Source organism: Carya illinoinensis, chromosome 6, assembly GCF_018687715.1.
Source record: "Carya illinoinensis cultivar Pawnee chromosome 6, C.illinoinensisPawnee_v1, whole genome shotgun sequence".
NCBI lineage: Eukaryota > Viridiplantae > Streptophyta > Magnoliopsida > Fagales > Juglandaceae > Carya > Carya illinoinensis.
In genome coordinates, this window is record NC_056757.1 from 31,732,999 (window position 1) to 31,747,401 (window position 14,403).

Consider the following 14,403-nt stretch of genomic DNA (forward strand, 5'->3'; position numbering starts at 1 on the left):
AGTCTAATGTAAGCCATTTAAGACTTATATCCTTTGATTGATTATTTTGCATTATCTCAGCAGCCTCGCGAATCCTAATTTAAAAAATAATAATTTTAATATTAAAAAATAAATTTTTTTCATATTTTTAAAACCATACAAATTATCTTCCATAATTTATTTATATATTCAATCATTTAACAACGATAGATCAACAATAATAAAAATATAATTATTAAAAATTATAGATATTATTATTTATATACACGGTGACACTATAAAAATAAATACACATCAGACCAATATTTTGAATACCATACCGGATGTCGTATCAGTCAAGCTATTGAAATAAAATATTTTGATACCGATACCGTTTCGGAATAATCAATATATAAATAATTTATATATATAAATTATATTTCAAAATAATAGTCTATATATAAATAAATTATATATGAATACATATGTATATATAAATTATAAATAGTCTGATCTGAATTGGGGTCAAAAAATGAGATTACAATGTGAAAAAATGAAAAAAAAAAAAGGCCGAAATACCGACCGGTACGAAACAGGTACCATACATGTACCAGACTAGTGACCGATACGAAATGTACTGGCCGTACCAACCGGTATAGTGCGGTATCAAAAACAATGCATTAGACTTTTAAATCAAACACATTCTCTTCACATTAGTTTTCAAAAGGGACTCATTTAGTTATATAGTTTAAATTATATGAGATGAAATATTTTGTTAAAAGTTAAATAAAATATTATTTTCATATTAGTTTTGTTTTAGAATTTGAAAAAAAAAATTATTTATTATATTTTGTATGAAACATTGAAAAAGTTATAATGATTATATGAGATAATGATTTTAAGGAGAATCAAGATCTTTCTTTATGCCTTTCGTCATCTTCTCTGAAACAATTATGAAATGGTTGATAAGAAGGCGGGAGATAAAATAGTTTGATTTTGCATAATCAAACTAATCCTAAATCCTATATCAATAGTTGTTCTGCATGATATGTACTAAAAATTTGTTAGCTAAAGCAAACTATAATTAAGGGACTAAACTATCATGAAAGGTTGCCTAATTAAATTTGAAGAGGTCTCAATTGTTAATGCCGAGTAAAAATATTATTTTGTATTTTAATTATACTTCTTGATTTGATATGTTTTAATTGATCTTTTATTTAAATAATTGGTACATAATAAAGATTAAACATGACAAAATTTAGATAGTTAAATTATGATTCCTCTCAAAGAAAAAAATATGTATAATTAAAGAAAAATATTTTAGTTATAAAAAAATTACATAAAAATAAATTTTAAATTATTGTGATTTGATGTGATATGTCAAATTATAAAATTATTTTTATTATAAAATAAATATAATAAATTTTATAAAATCACATCAATTCATAAATTTATTATAGCAGTTATCAATAATTTAATTTTCAAAGAAAAAGTGAATACATTTGTTCGGAATTTTGTTGTTTAAAGCTTCGAACAAATTCTTTTCTATGGTTTCCCAGATATGGGCACTTTTTTGCATTCTTCTTATTTCCACCGTTGCCCCTCAAAATTCTTCCCGTCAGTTTTCGAATTTCGAGTCCTAAAATTTGCAGCCCTGAAGTCTCCACCTTCTTATATTAAATTTTGTGTAAGATTTCGAATCATATTGCTTGTAAGAAACAAATGCAATGCTGGTCAGTATGCTTTATTTATAATTTTTCATAATTATTTTTTGGGCGTAGTGATGAGCAGTTTTGGTGAGTAAAATCATGGATGAAGAAGCTCAGCGGTCAGTATCCTTTCGGTTAATCCGCAAAGGAGATTGGGCTCCTCAAAACCCGCGTCCCAAAGGTGAGGAAGCTAAAATGTTACAATTCCGCATTCCTCATTATGAGACTAAAATCGTTCTTGGAGCACAAAAATCGAACGAGTATGTGTAGATTCTTTATGAAAATGCAAAGTTAACTTGTTCTGTTATGTGGGTTTTGGGTGTAGAACTGGTACTTTGTCATTACATAGAGGTAGGCGTATATTTGGTTTCCTAAAATAAATATGAGTAGGTTATTATGGCGGTGGTGGTGCAGATTCTGAAGGGTTTTTTTTTTTAATAATTTTTTATTACAGGAAGGTCGCCCCAAGAGTACCCCATGATGATTGTGTGGAAGAAGGGGTTTATTCGATTGGTTCTCGTAGGAGGCATCTTGTGGATGCTGCTAATTCTTAGTGCGTTGTTGTTTCATGTATGGTCTTGCCATTCTTCAGTTTCCTTCTTTTCAGGTATTTGCAGATTTGAATCTTTCCTTGGGATTATGTATCGGTTACTTTTTCCGTTCCAATTTCTTCTTGTGCTCCTTAAGCTCGATTCAGATCCTGTAGATATGGAAGATGATGATGGTATCGTAAATTTGAATCAATTTATTTATTTTTGCATTTCAAAAGCGTAGACAGTTCAGGGAGGGGGCGCCCTTTGTTGACCTTTCACGAGACATGTTGTAAAGTGTGGCTGAATGAATAGCTTAACTTCAATTAACTCATAGGTTTTGAAACAGTTCCCTTTCATCTCCCTAAATTTATACGGAAACCAAAAGTTGCATAAATTATTTGAAAAGAAGTTAAACCAAGACTTGCTGATATTTTTGGGAGTTTGGAGGGTGGGGCATTGTACTTGTCATTCATGAAAACTTCTCAATCTTTCGAGGATCTGTACGATTCAAATTGTTTTGTTGTAGATATCCTTTTTAATGGTCTGTGACAATATCATGTACTGATCAAAAAATGGTCAGTGATGATATGATGGCATTTTGCTTGACATGCAGCTATATGTAACAAAGATAGCAAAGTGTTCACGGTGTTAAACAGCATGGGCATTAATGTACCAGAACCTCTCCAGTCCCAACACCGTAAGATGATGGCAACATCTCTTCTTTGATTTGTCGATCTTTGCTTAGTTACATAATTTAAATTGGTATGCTCATATTAATCAGGCTGTCCAATTCCACTTTCTGAGGACCCTGATGAAATTGTTATTCCAAAGGGGAGAACTCCTGACAGGATTGTCAAAGATTTGTCGTATGCGATGGAGGACGAGCTTTTGAAAAATGGATCGCAGACATCTCCACTATTTGGAGGACATCAGAGCTGGTCACAGAGAGAGGAGAGTTTCAAGCTAAATCCAGCCATGAAGGTAAAACTAAATCTTTTATTACTTTCAATATTGTGTGACCTATAGCAATTACTATTATGAGTTATAGTATTGTGTTACTTTTTTCTCTTGTTGTATTGCTAGTACTCTTCCTCCTAACCATCATGATGAAGTTAGTTCAATTGCTTATTCCTTTCTTGACAATGAAACATTGGATTTTTCTCAATTCAAATAACATATATTATTCCCTAAAATGGCAATAATTATGGGGTACAAATGTGTTCAGTCGCATAGAGTTAAACTGGGTAATGCCGGCAACAGTGGTTGAGCTTTTGGCCAGCTGGTCAATTCCGGGCGGGGTCCCTCAAATCAAGGCAGTGTGGAAGATGGTTCCTATCTGCATTATGTGGTGCTTATGGCAGGAACGTAATGAGCGGACATTTGAAGATAAGGAGCGGTCTTTAGAGGAGCTTCGGTCTTTATTTTTCTGTACTTTATGCTTTTGGGCCATAGCAATAAACTTTAATGGCTTAAGTTTTCATGATTTCCTTGTATCTAATAGCTAAATCTAGATAGGTGCTCCACTTGTATACCTTCTTGTATACTTGGACTCTGTCTATTATCATTAATACTACCATTTACTTATCAAAAAAAAATTATGGGGTACAATTGTAAATGTTATTATGTACTGGTCCTTCAGGTGCACTGTGGATTTATCCGTAAAAGTGGTGCTGAAATGGCTCCTTCAGATATCAAATATGTCAAGAAGTGTAGGTTTGTGGTTGCATCTGGCATTTTTGATGGATATGATATACCTCAACAGCCTTCAAATATAAGCCTACGTTCTAGGAAGCTCTTCTGTTTTCTTATGGTTGTTGATGAGATTTCCCTCAAATTCATAAAGGAAAATGTTACCATCAAAGAAGATGATCGTGGGGGGAAATGGGTGGGCATCTGGCGTCTTGTCTTACTGAAGCATCCACCTTACGATGAGCCCAGAAGGAACGGGAAAATCCCAAAAATCTTACTCCATAGGTTGTTCCCTCAAGCTCAGTACAGCATTTGGATTGATGGCAAAATGGAACTGATTGTTGATCCATTGCTAATAATGGAAAGGTACCTTAACGTTTTCGTATGTATATATGTGTCTTGAAACTTGTCGAGGGACTGCTTTTCTATTCCATTAACCTTACTTCCATATTGAGATTTTTGTTATTTTTCACTCTCTTTCTGCTATCATGGAGAAACTTCTTTTAAAGGAATTATTGGTTTTCAGATACTTATGGCGGGGGAAATATTCATTTGCCATTGCTCAGCACAAGCATCACCGTAGTATATATGAGGAAGCTGATGCAAACAAGCGGAGAAAGCGATATGCCCGACCTCTTATTGATCTCCACATGAAAATCTACCGCTATGAAGGAATGGGTTCATGGAGTCCGGGAGGAAAAACCATTAGTGGTAAGATGGAAATAAGGAATTAGTTCATTAACTGATGTTCAGGCCTCAAAAAGCCGGGGGGGGGAATTGAAACCTAAAAGATGGATTAAAAGTTGTTAATACAAGAGTGCATGCGTCATAAACACTTCAATTGGTGAACAAGCATTTATTGTCGAAAGATATTCAATTTCCACAGTACAGTTCATTCAGTGTAGAATCTTCTGTGTTGAAGGAGTTCCGCTCACACGAAGAGAAAATAAATGAAATTCATATAGTGAAAAAAAAAAAAGGTGCTCTGCATTGGTAACTTGTGAAAAAACTGCATTTACTTAGTTGAAAGATGCATGATACATTTGTTATTTCATAATATTAATAGAGTTGTGCATTGCAGATGTGCCGGAGGGAGCCATCATCATACGGGAGCACACTGCAATGAGTAACTTATTTAGCTGCTTGTGGTTCAATGAGGTCGACCTCTTCACACCAAGAGACCAACTGAGCTTTGGCTATGTTGTATATAGGTTAGGGGGTTTGTTCAAGTTCTTTATGTTTCCGAATTGTGAGTACTACTCGCTGTTTGTGCTGCACCCACACACGAGGGAGCATTCTTCAGCTGTTGAATGGGTGAAGAATATCACTGAGCTTGATGGGAAAGGTAGCAGAATGAAAGAAAGTAGGGGAGGTTTAGGATTGTGGACTCCTTATCCTGGTAACCTCGACTCGGTTGTCCTGCCACCTGTAGCAAGAACATCAAAAGCTGGCTAAGGTTCAATTTTATATGATTGGCCATTTCTCTTGGCTTCTTTGTAGACTTCTCCATAAATTAGTATACGTTATGTTCATTATCTCAGCCCTGCTTCGTTAGAAAGAATGCTGAGGCCCTAGATAAAGTTTGTATTGTATTTTAGGAGTGCAGGGGAAAAAAGGGATAAATTCTCTGTGTTGATTAATTTTGTAGGTTGTTATTAAGAAGTTAGGCTGTTTGGATAATGAAAGTGTTTCATCTTATTATTATAATTTTTTTAAATTCTCATACAAAATATAATAAACAAATTAACTTTTTCAAATTCTAAAATGATAATGATATTAAAAAATAATATTTTATTCAACTTTTAACTTTTATCTAAAATCATCTCATCTCATCTCATTATCCTAAATTGGAAACCTCTTAGAGTGAAGTTTGAAAACAATGTTCAGCATGTTCTTGTGTATAAATAAGCCTCTTGAATGCCATCATAATGAATTCTGTGCACCCTTTTATACAATTATAAATATTACACAAGTGAATATAATATTTTCTTAAGTCAGAAAGGAAATAATTTAGATAACTTAAGCAACCATCCTTCCTCCAAAAGAAGAACAATGCAAGATTGTGAAATATTTGATTTGTTGCACAAAATTGAATATAAGAATTACGAAAAATGGTTCAGATACAATCATTTTTTCCAATCCATTACACAATTCCGTTTAGAACAAGGGATAATTTTGTAAAATAACTTGTAAAAATAACATATTTTTACATAAATACTCTTTTTAAAACATAATTATACAAGTAGTTATGGGTGTATCATTTCTCAAAAATTAAATAGAGAGAAGCATTGATACCTTAAGCATTACCACGATCACATATTATACGTAGTCTTGAGTGTATGAAGATACGAGAATATAACATAAAAGATTAAAGCATGACATAGAACAAGCAGCATATCTGACAGGGCATCATCTATCCTAAAAGCAGGATTGTTCCTCACATCTCATCAAAGGAGAGAGTGCAACAGCCATAACACAGATAGGATCCGAACTAACAAAAACAAAAAGAAGAAAAAAACATGGGGATTACAAGATTTGAAGTGCCTCACTAAAAGAATAGATTGTCATTTTGACTAGCCAAAGGGCTTGGAATAGGTGGGACTTGACTTGGACCAAAACCTTTATTTGTTGTGCTGTATATAAGAGAGATGCGCAACCCAGGAAGGAAAGGGAAATAAATAAACAAACCGCCAAGCTCATGTGGTGATGATTAAGCGCGCGCGGGGGGGGGGGGGGGGGGGGGGGGGGGTGGTGGCGGGGGAAGAGATATTGCTTGTTTCCTCTGTCAATTAGATGCATCTCGGCTGTAGTACAGGTCAAGGACCTTTGCAGGGATACGGTGGAGAAGCTCGCGGGGGAAAATGCGAAGAAGAGTCCATGCCAAATCTAGCGACTGGAAGATATTACGTGTGTCATAGGCTCCTTGGGTGACAAATTTCCTCTCAAACTTGTCCAAGAACTCCAAATACAGCTGTTTTATAAATATAAATCTCATTAGTTTCTTTCATTCCTTTGCATGATCTATTTTACATAATGATGGAACAAAAAAGAAAATCTTCATGAGAAAGAAAAGAGGTAACAGACCAGGTCCTCAGAAGAAAGTGCTTCTTCTCCAACCACAGCTTTCATTGCTTGGACATCCTTCCCAATTGCATAGTTTGCATATAGCTAAAAATAAATCAAGCAATGCGTGTAAAAGGAAGGTTAGATGGCTTAAGTGAGACATCACTGAATTTATAAATTAACCAAGCAGACCTGATTGGATACATCAGCATGGTCCTTGCGTGTCATCCCCTCACCAATAGCACTCTGCAGAAAATCCATAATACATTAGAACACTCGCCCAAATTAGTAAATTTCTAAGATTCCACCCCTTTAATATACTGAAAGTCCAAACAATTTAAAGATTCTTCTTACCTTCATCAGACGAGACAGGGAGGGGAGAACATTAATTGGTGGATATATCTGCTCAATTCAAACAGATCAATATTTAGTTTCAGAATCATTTAGAGGCCCACATAGCCAATCAATATCACTCCTAACACCTATACTGGCCTCAGAAACGAACATGAGAGCTAGCTTCTAAGTGCAACAATGGTGATTTTAATATTTGAGATCAATTAAATGGGAGCTACTTTTTACATATGGCTTTCAATGACAAACCAGTTCCTTCAAACCCAGTTGCACTAAAAAAATTCACCAAAAGCATGCTAGGATAGTAAAAACAAACTTTCTTATTGATGAGATTAAAATAAAGGTTTAGTTTGTTCAATGCATGTTGACACCATGCACATACAGCTCTAAATTAACATGCTTAAAAAAACACCCAGATCTATCTGAAAATGATTTCCCATCATCAAACTACAGTGCCCAACAACACTAATTCAAAACCTTAAGCTTTATTATAACCCTACCTGTCTGTTTTGCAACTGCCTGTCAATGTATATCTGCCCTTCAGTGATATATCCTGTAAGATCTGGAGTGGGATGTGTAATATCTGGCAAAACAAAGCAATCAATGTTCAAGAATGACCATCACTAAAGCAAGAAGGAACAGTAGGCAAGATGATCAAAATTGCATTACCATCGTTAGGCATGGTTAAAATTGGAATTTGTGTTATGGAGCCTTTCCGCCCTTCAATTCTTCCAGCACGCTCATAAATTGTTGCCAAATCGGTATACATATATCCAGGATAGCCACGCCTTCCTGGCACTTCTTCACGAGCAGCGGACACCTGCACAGTAGCAATCAGTAATTTGAGTCATGCAAATTTTTGTAAGAAGTTCTTAAAGATCTCACATGGTACACAAAAGATCCAGATAAACAAAATCTTTGACTTTCTAATCTAGCCGGAATCCATGTAAAGTTTGCATATATATTGAATACCTCAGAGCTATCATGGAAAAAGATGCTAAAGGGTTTTACAAAACAGTCGGACTTTTTTTGTGCAAATTAACAAATCTTTTATATTACCTCACGAAGAGCATCAGCATAAGAACTCATATCTGTAAGGATGACAAGAACATGCTTCCCACATTCATAAGCCAAATATTCAGCAGTAGTAAGAGCAATACGAGGAGTGATAATACGCTCAATTGTGGGGTCATTTGCCTGCCCAAGAGAAGATCAGTGAACACGTTTTAGGTATGACGTTCAAACAGGGATAACAGAAAAATCCTCACATTAGAGAAAACAAGTAGTCACGATATCATTCAAATGCAGATTTAAAAAGTACCAGGTTCAGAAAGAGGGTCACCCTCTCCATCGAGCCATTTTCCTCAAAATCACGTTTGAAAAACTGTGCAGTCTCCATATTTACACCCATAGCTGCAAATACAATGGCAAAATTGTCCTCTACGTCATCCTGTAAATTCATTGAGTAGGTTAGGATAATCACCTAGAAGTTTGAATTCCACCCCCCCCCCCCCCCCCCAAAAAAAAAATTACATTATAAAGAACAAAAGAGACATTGTAAACGAAGTGGCCATCCAGGAAACAACCAGCTCATTTATTTCAAAGGCAAAAGAAACAACTGGGTCACAAGTAAGCAATAGAATGAGGTAAATACAACAATTGAAGCAGTTTGACATCAAGTCATCCATGGACCTCTCCAACTCTTTAAGAGATTTCACAACAACTCCCGCAATTTATCTAACAGAAAAGGAGATTGAGGGTCATCTACAACAATAGAGGTAGATTACTATTTCAAAGTAAGGTAGATAATTCCAGGACCATATATATTTCAAGTAACAGGGAGTGGCTAGTGCCTGTGGATTTAAACTCTAAAGTGGGGAAACAAGGGGATACTTTATGAAAACTAACGCTTCCTCAAGGACATTCTACGAAGATCTTGGATTCATCTACAAATTATAATTATGCTGTCCATGCATTTAAGTATGTCTAATATAAAAATCAGTAAAACGTCAGAGTCATCAGAAGATATGGGGCAACCCTTTTTGTGGTTCTCCTTCTTTCAGTCATCTAATTAGCTTAATATGCAATCGTCGCTAGCCAAAAAAAAAAAATATTAGAATGACCTCTACCTGAAGAAGATTTTCAGACTTCTCCAATCGCTTGACCAAACCAGCCTGTCGACATATCTGTGCAGCTATTTCATTATGGGGAAGACCGGCAGCAGAGAAAAGAGGAATTTTTTGTCCTCTAGCAATCGAATTCATGACATCAATTGTTGAAATCCCTGTCTGTATCATTTCCTCAGGATAGGTTCTCTCACTAGGATTGATAGAACTCCCTAGAAAAGATGTGACAAATTGAAGCAATGCAAATATTTATATATAAAGCATATACTTATCATTAACCCCAACAACTCACCGGATATGTCCAAGTAAGCCTCAGGCAAAATAGGGGGACCATTATCAATGGGTTTCCCAGAACCATTAAATATGCGCCCAAGCATGTCCAATGACACGGGAGTTTTCAAAACCTGCAACACGTCCAGCGAGAGAATGAGGAAGGCAATACTGAACTAATAGTCACAGAATCAGAGGGTTACAAAGGAAAATTGAGAACCGTGATCTATAATCTGGGCTAATACATCACTAGGTTATATCAGGGAGATCCTGTTGCTTTTTACCTAGAGTGACATCAGAAGTTTCTAATACCAAATGAGATCTCTAGCTTACTGCACATAGACCAACTAAGGTTTTGCAGTGTTTTAGTATCCCCTCTAATGAAGCCACTTCACCAGATAGATGACTCTAGATTTGAAAACTTTTACCAGATAAGTGTACCTTGCAGCGCCTGGACAACCCAATTAATTATGACAAAACATGCTTCAAAGTACAAGGGAAGAATAAGAACAAAGTTTAATACCTCTCCTGTAAATTGCACGGTTGTGTATTTGTTGTCAATTCCGGATGTTCCTTCAAAAACCTGGCCAAAGCCAACCAGATAACAAAGTATATATAAAAAACAATAAACAATTATACCAGAAGAGATTTTTTTGATAATTAATTATACCAGAAGAGATTTAAGGGGAAAAGGATGCTTTTAAGTGTAGGGCAATTAGAGACATGAATAAACTATACTACTGAGAAGCAGCATATGAGTCCACAATAAAGACAAGGAATTCCTCAAATTTTATAAATCATGCTAGAATGTCGATTATGGGGAAATCATAACCATGAGAAGCAAATAATATAGATAGCCAAACAAAAATAACCTGAACAACAGCTTTTTCTCCATCGACTTCCAGGACTTGTCCTCGCCGGGTGGTTCCATCTCCCAGACGAATATTGACAATCTCTTGATACTTAGGTCCCTGAAACGGTTATCAGAGGATAGATTGATCACGAAAACATGAGTAAAAGGGAAATCCTGATTGATAATTCTTGGCAACATACTAAGCGATGAGAGGCAAGAGAGCAAAACCCCCACCTTTACTTTATCGAGGATAACCAGAGGTCCTGCAACTCCAGAAACAGTTCTATACTCTGCAATGTAAAATAATAAACAAAGGGAAAAACTTATAAAAACTGATCCATCAGTCTTACATTTTCTCCTTAGTCTTCCAATTTATTCAATTTACTATGAGTAGTATGGATTTTGAGTTCAAAGTGGATATCCGCTGTGCTTGACACTCGCATTGAAATCAAATCTCATACCCAAATTAAACACATCCCCAAATACAGAACGTTAAAGAAAACAATGACATCAATGCAAAACTCACCCATGCCCATCTCCAGCGTTCCCTCTTCCATTTCATGATTGTTTGGCGGTACACCCATTTCAGAGCTTCAATCACCCCAACAAAAAGGTCAAAAAAAACAAAACTTTGGCCACCCTGATTAGATGAAATTCCTATATTATATATAAGATACACCAATCTGGACTAGCTAAATCATTTACAATTCTCTATTTTCTAGCCGATAAAACACAGTAAAATGGAAAGGAAACGAAAATGAACACGCACCGGATGGGTATTAAATCGGTCGCACCAATTCCTACGCTGTAAATATCCAGAGGTTTGTGATCGCAGAGACCACACAATTAAAGATTGTATCGGAGAAAATGACGATCTGGGAATTTCACAGACTATATAAGATAGTAAGATACACCAGTAGCATACCTTTATTTTTCGATCCGAAACAGAGAAAGAGAGAGAGAGAAGAAATAAGAGAGAGAGAAGAAATAAACTGAGATCCAACGGATTAGAAAAATATATGAATTATATAATTTAAAATAATTTATGAATCGTCTAATTATTTTATGGTAATAATATCGGAGAGACAAAAGGACGAGAGTTTTTTGTTCGGTGTACGGCATAGATGGAGTTTCTTCGTTGGCTGCCTTGTAGGGACGTGGCAGACAATGATTGTCTATTTTTATTTAGCAATTTTATTTCCGTACATAATAAATAAATTATTAATTAAAAATTATATAAGCTAAATTATTATTTTATTTTTTTATTATATAAAATGTGAGATATTTATTTCTATTAAAATAAAAATAAAACAAGAATGTGATATGTGTGATTTCTTAAATCTAGTTCCATTTATAATTTAAGTTAATCATATCCACTCTTTCAAATTAATTTAATTTATAAGCAATGTTTTATACCGTCTTTAAATAGAGCCAGCAATGTAACTATATGTAATTTTATCTTTAAAATTATAAAAATATTTTTTTAAATGATATTTTTTTATTTAGTATATAGTCTACACATGCAGTTTTTACTTAAAAACTGTAAATAGAATTTCTCTTAATTTATAATTTTTTAAAAACCTAGCCGATTGGAAAATCCAATAAGCTACAACTAGACCTAGCCCTGGTACAAAATTTAGTAAATCAGTTCGATTTGGTAAGTGAAAATTTTGATATGAGAATTTTGAGTTTTAAGATGAAATATTAAAATATTATATTTTAATATTATTATTGTTTTGAGATTTGAAAAAATTAAGAAAAAATTAAATTATTTATTATATTTTGTATGGAAATTTGATAAAATTGTAATGATGAGATGATAATTTTAAGTTTAAGATAAAAATTTTCAAATGCCAAACAAAACCAGTACCAAACCAAAAATTTCTCAATTTTCAAATGAAATGGATAGTATCTATTTATTATAAAATATAGGTTCTTTTAGTTATGTTTACTCCCCAACATAACATGATAAAGAAAAAAATTATCAAAATATCTAATTAATGCACTAAATTGAAAATATCAATTTTAAGGGTCCATTTAGAACTTTTAACTTAGTTCAGTCTAATTTTAAGCTGAATTTAACATCTTAGTATCTAACTCTCAAATCATTAAACTAATCTCAATTCAAAACTTCTTTACATATAAGATTCACAATATTTTTCAACTCAACACCTCTGTATACGTGGGGTCTATAATATTTTTTAATTTCTCATAAATACATCTAAACTCATTTTAGATAGGTCTTACAAAACTCACTCCATCATTTCTACTCATTAATATTAATAAATAACTCAACCCATCTTGATATTTAAACGAGATTTAAATAGTCTTTCAAATTAATTTTTTAGAAATTTATTAATTATTAATTATAAATAGTTCATGGCATGTGGCGTGGACAGGGAGGGTTAGGGTTGGGGTCTACCGCGGCTTCCCAATTTTTGTTGTTTTTCAAAACTTGTCTTGGACTGGTTTTGATTGATGGTGCGAAATACAACGTATGGATTTAATGCATTAATAAAAACTTCCATCACTAGTTTAAGCTTTTGAATTTGATGCTCTAAAATTAATAAATAGACATTTTTTTTTTTTTGGCTAAACAACTCTGCTTGTAACAACAGATTCATCTCTCTGCATCATGTCCTTTGATTATTTTATGTGGAAACAAACACATATTGGTGTTTAAAACTTCCAAAACAAAAGGCTGTGTTTTCCGGTGTACAAAAAGAATCCATGCCAGTGGCAGATCAAGAACTGTTGAGGCAGGGAAGCACTTGGATATGATGTTTTAGAATAATTTCAAAATATGGGTTTCATTTGATTGTATGTTTCGTGTTTTATAAAAACGAGTTAGATATATAGTTTATAATGGTATTTTGATTAAACCCAATATGTTGAATAATTATTCGAAATTTTTTGCACCATTGTAATATAGTAATATAGGATTATATCATTATATTTAATGTGGTAAATTACGTATGTAAGCCAAGAAGCTAGCATAAAGGTTTTATTCTGAAAATTTCAAAATATGGGTTTCATTGAAAGCTAATATTTTGTGAGGAGAAGAAGATTTGGCTACTAATATTTATAGAGTATCAAGATTTACTTTCAAGATATTTTTCAAAGATATTTTTTTAAACAGTAATTTGATGACGGTAATTCTTGTTCTTAGCATGATTTATAATATTTGTAACATGATGTTCATCTTCCTCTAAACCTTCTTCAACATTGTCAAGTCTAGCATCCGAATGGCAGCTTCAATCCACATGACATTAGATTTATTCTGTTTGTGACATTCATCGTAATATATCTTCATTTGCTCTTGTAATTTCACTCAGACCAGCAAGGGAAATGAGACAATTCGAATCAACCTAGGAAACTTGTCGAGTTGTGAACTGTAGAAGATCAAGTAGATTCTATGGCTGAAAATTAGAAGCTTTCAAATCATCTACCAGCTGCTGATATCAACACTACAAATAATGGATGAGAAAGCTGTGATCCTGCCATTTGATTTTGATTCCTGTAACTGACTTTTGAATTTAAATATATTGCTGAAAGTTAGCAATTGAACGTAACATGTCCTTCTATTTGTACTTTCTGTAATCTACCGATATAACCAATAAACAAATATACAAGTATTCAAATTCTGTTTTCCTTCATGAACCAGTTTCCATCCATGAATAAGTTCGGGAAAGATGTAGACCTTTGCATCATATACTTGTATGAACCCAGTTACCCATGTAAAGAACATATATAGAAATGACTAAGAAGGAAAAAAAAAAAAAGAATAATCTAACATGCGCGTTCAATTCACATGATCTATAAAAATAACAGATATATGTGACAAAAGGAGA

General features: G+C 33.8%; 2 protein-coding genes across 4 annotated transcripts; one reads left to right on the forward strand and one right to left on the reverse strand.

Moving 5' to 3' along the window:
- The first annotated feature begins 1,468 nt into the window (after positions 1–1,468).
- LOC122314448 (probable hexosyltransferase MUCI70) lies at positions 1,469–5,569 on the forward strand. Of its 3 annotated transcripts, XM_043130062.1 has the most exons (8): positions 1,469–1,645; positions 1,740–1,848; positions 2,122–2,274; positions 2,814–2,897; positions 2,982–3,181; positions 3,840–4,255; positions 4,416–4,600; positions 4,971–5,569. In XM_043130062.1, exons 2-8 carry the CDS (start codon positions 1,767–1,769, stop codon positions 5,342–5,344), a joined length of 1,494 nt encoding a protein of 497 aa, XP_042985996.1. In that variant the 5' UTR covers positions 1,469–1,645; positions 1,740–1,766; the 3' UTR covers positions 5,345–5,569. The 3 variants fall into 3 exon arrangements, with proteins under 3 accessions (XP_042985996.1, XP_042985997.1, XP_042985998.1); XM_043130063.1 differs by lacking the exon at positions 1,469–1,645 and having other exon boundaries at positions 1,803–1,927; XM_043130064.1 differs by lacking the exons at positions 1,469–1,645; positions 1,740–1,848 and having other exon boundaries at positions 2,137–2,274; positions 2,781–2,897.
- Positions 5,570–6,177: 608 nt separating this feature from the next.
- LOC122313780 (V-type proton ATPase subunit B 1-like) lies at positions 6,178–11,471 on the reverse strand. The gene is made up of 16 exons (XM_043129003.1): positions 11,322–11,471; positions 11,079–11,143; positions 10,787–10,842; positions 10,572–10,670; positions 10,223–10,282; positions 9,722–9,833; positions 9,433–9,641; positions 8,625–8,753; positions 8,363–8,500; positions 7,973–8,123; positions 7,804–7,886; positions 7,307–7,354; positions 7,145–7,198; positions 6,974–7,057; positions 6,640–6,860; positions 6,178–6,608 (listed from the first exon to the last, which is right to left on the reverse strand). The coding sequence occupies exons 2-15, from the start codon at positions 11,134–11,136 to the stop codon at positions 6,675–6,677; spliced, it is 1,467 nt and encodes a 488-aa protein (XP_042984937.1). The 5' UTR covers positions 11,137–11,143; positions 11,322–11,471; the 3' UTR covers positions 6,178–6,608; positions 6,640–6,674.
- Between the last annotated feature and the right edge of the window lie 2,932 nt (positions 11,472–14,403).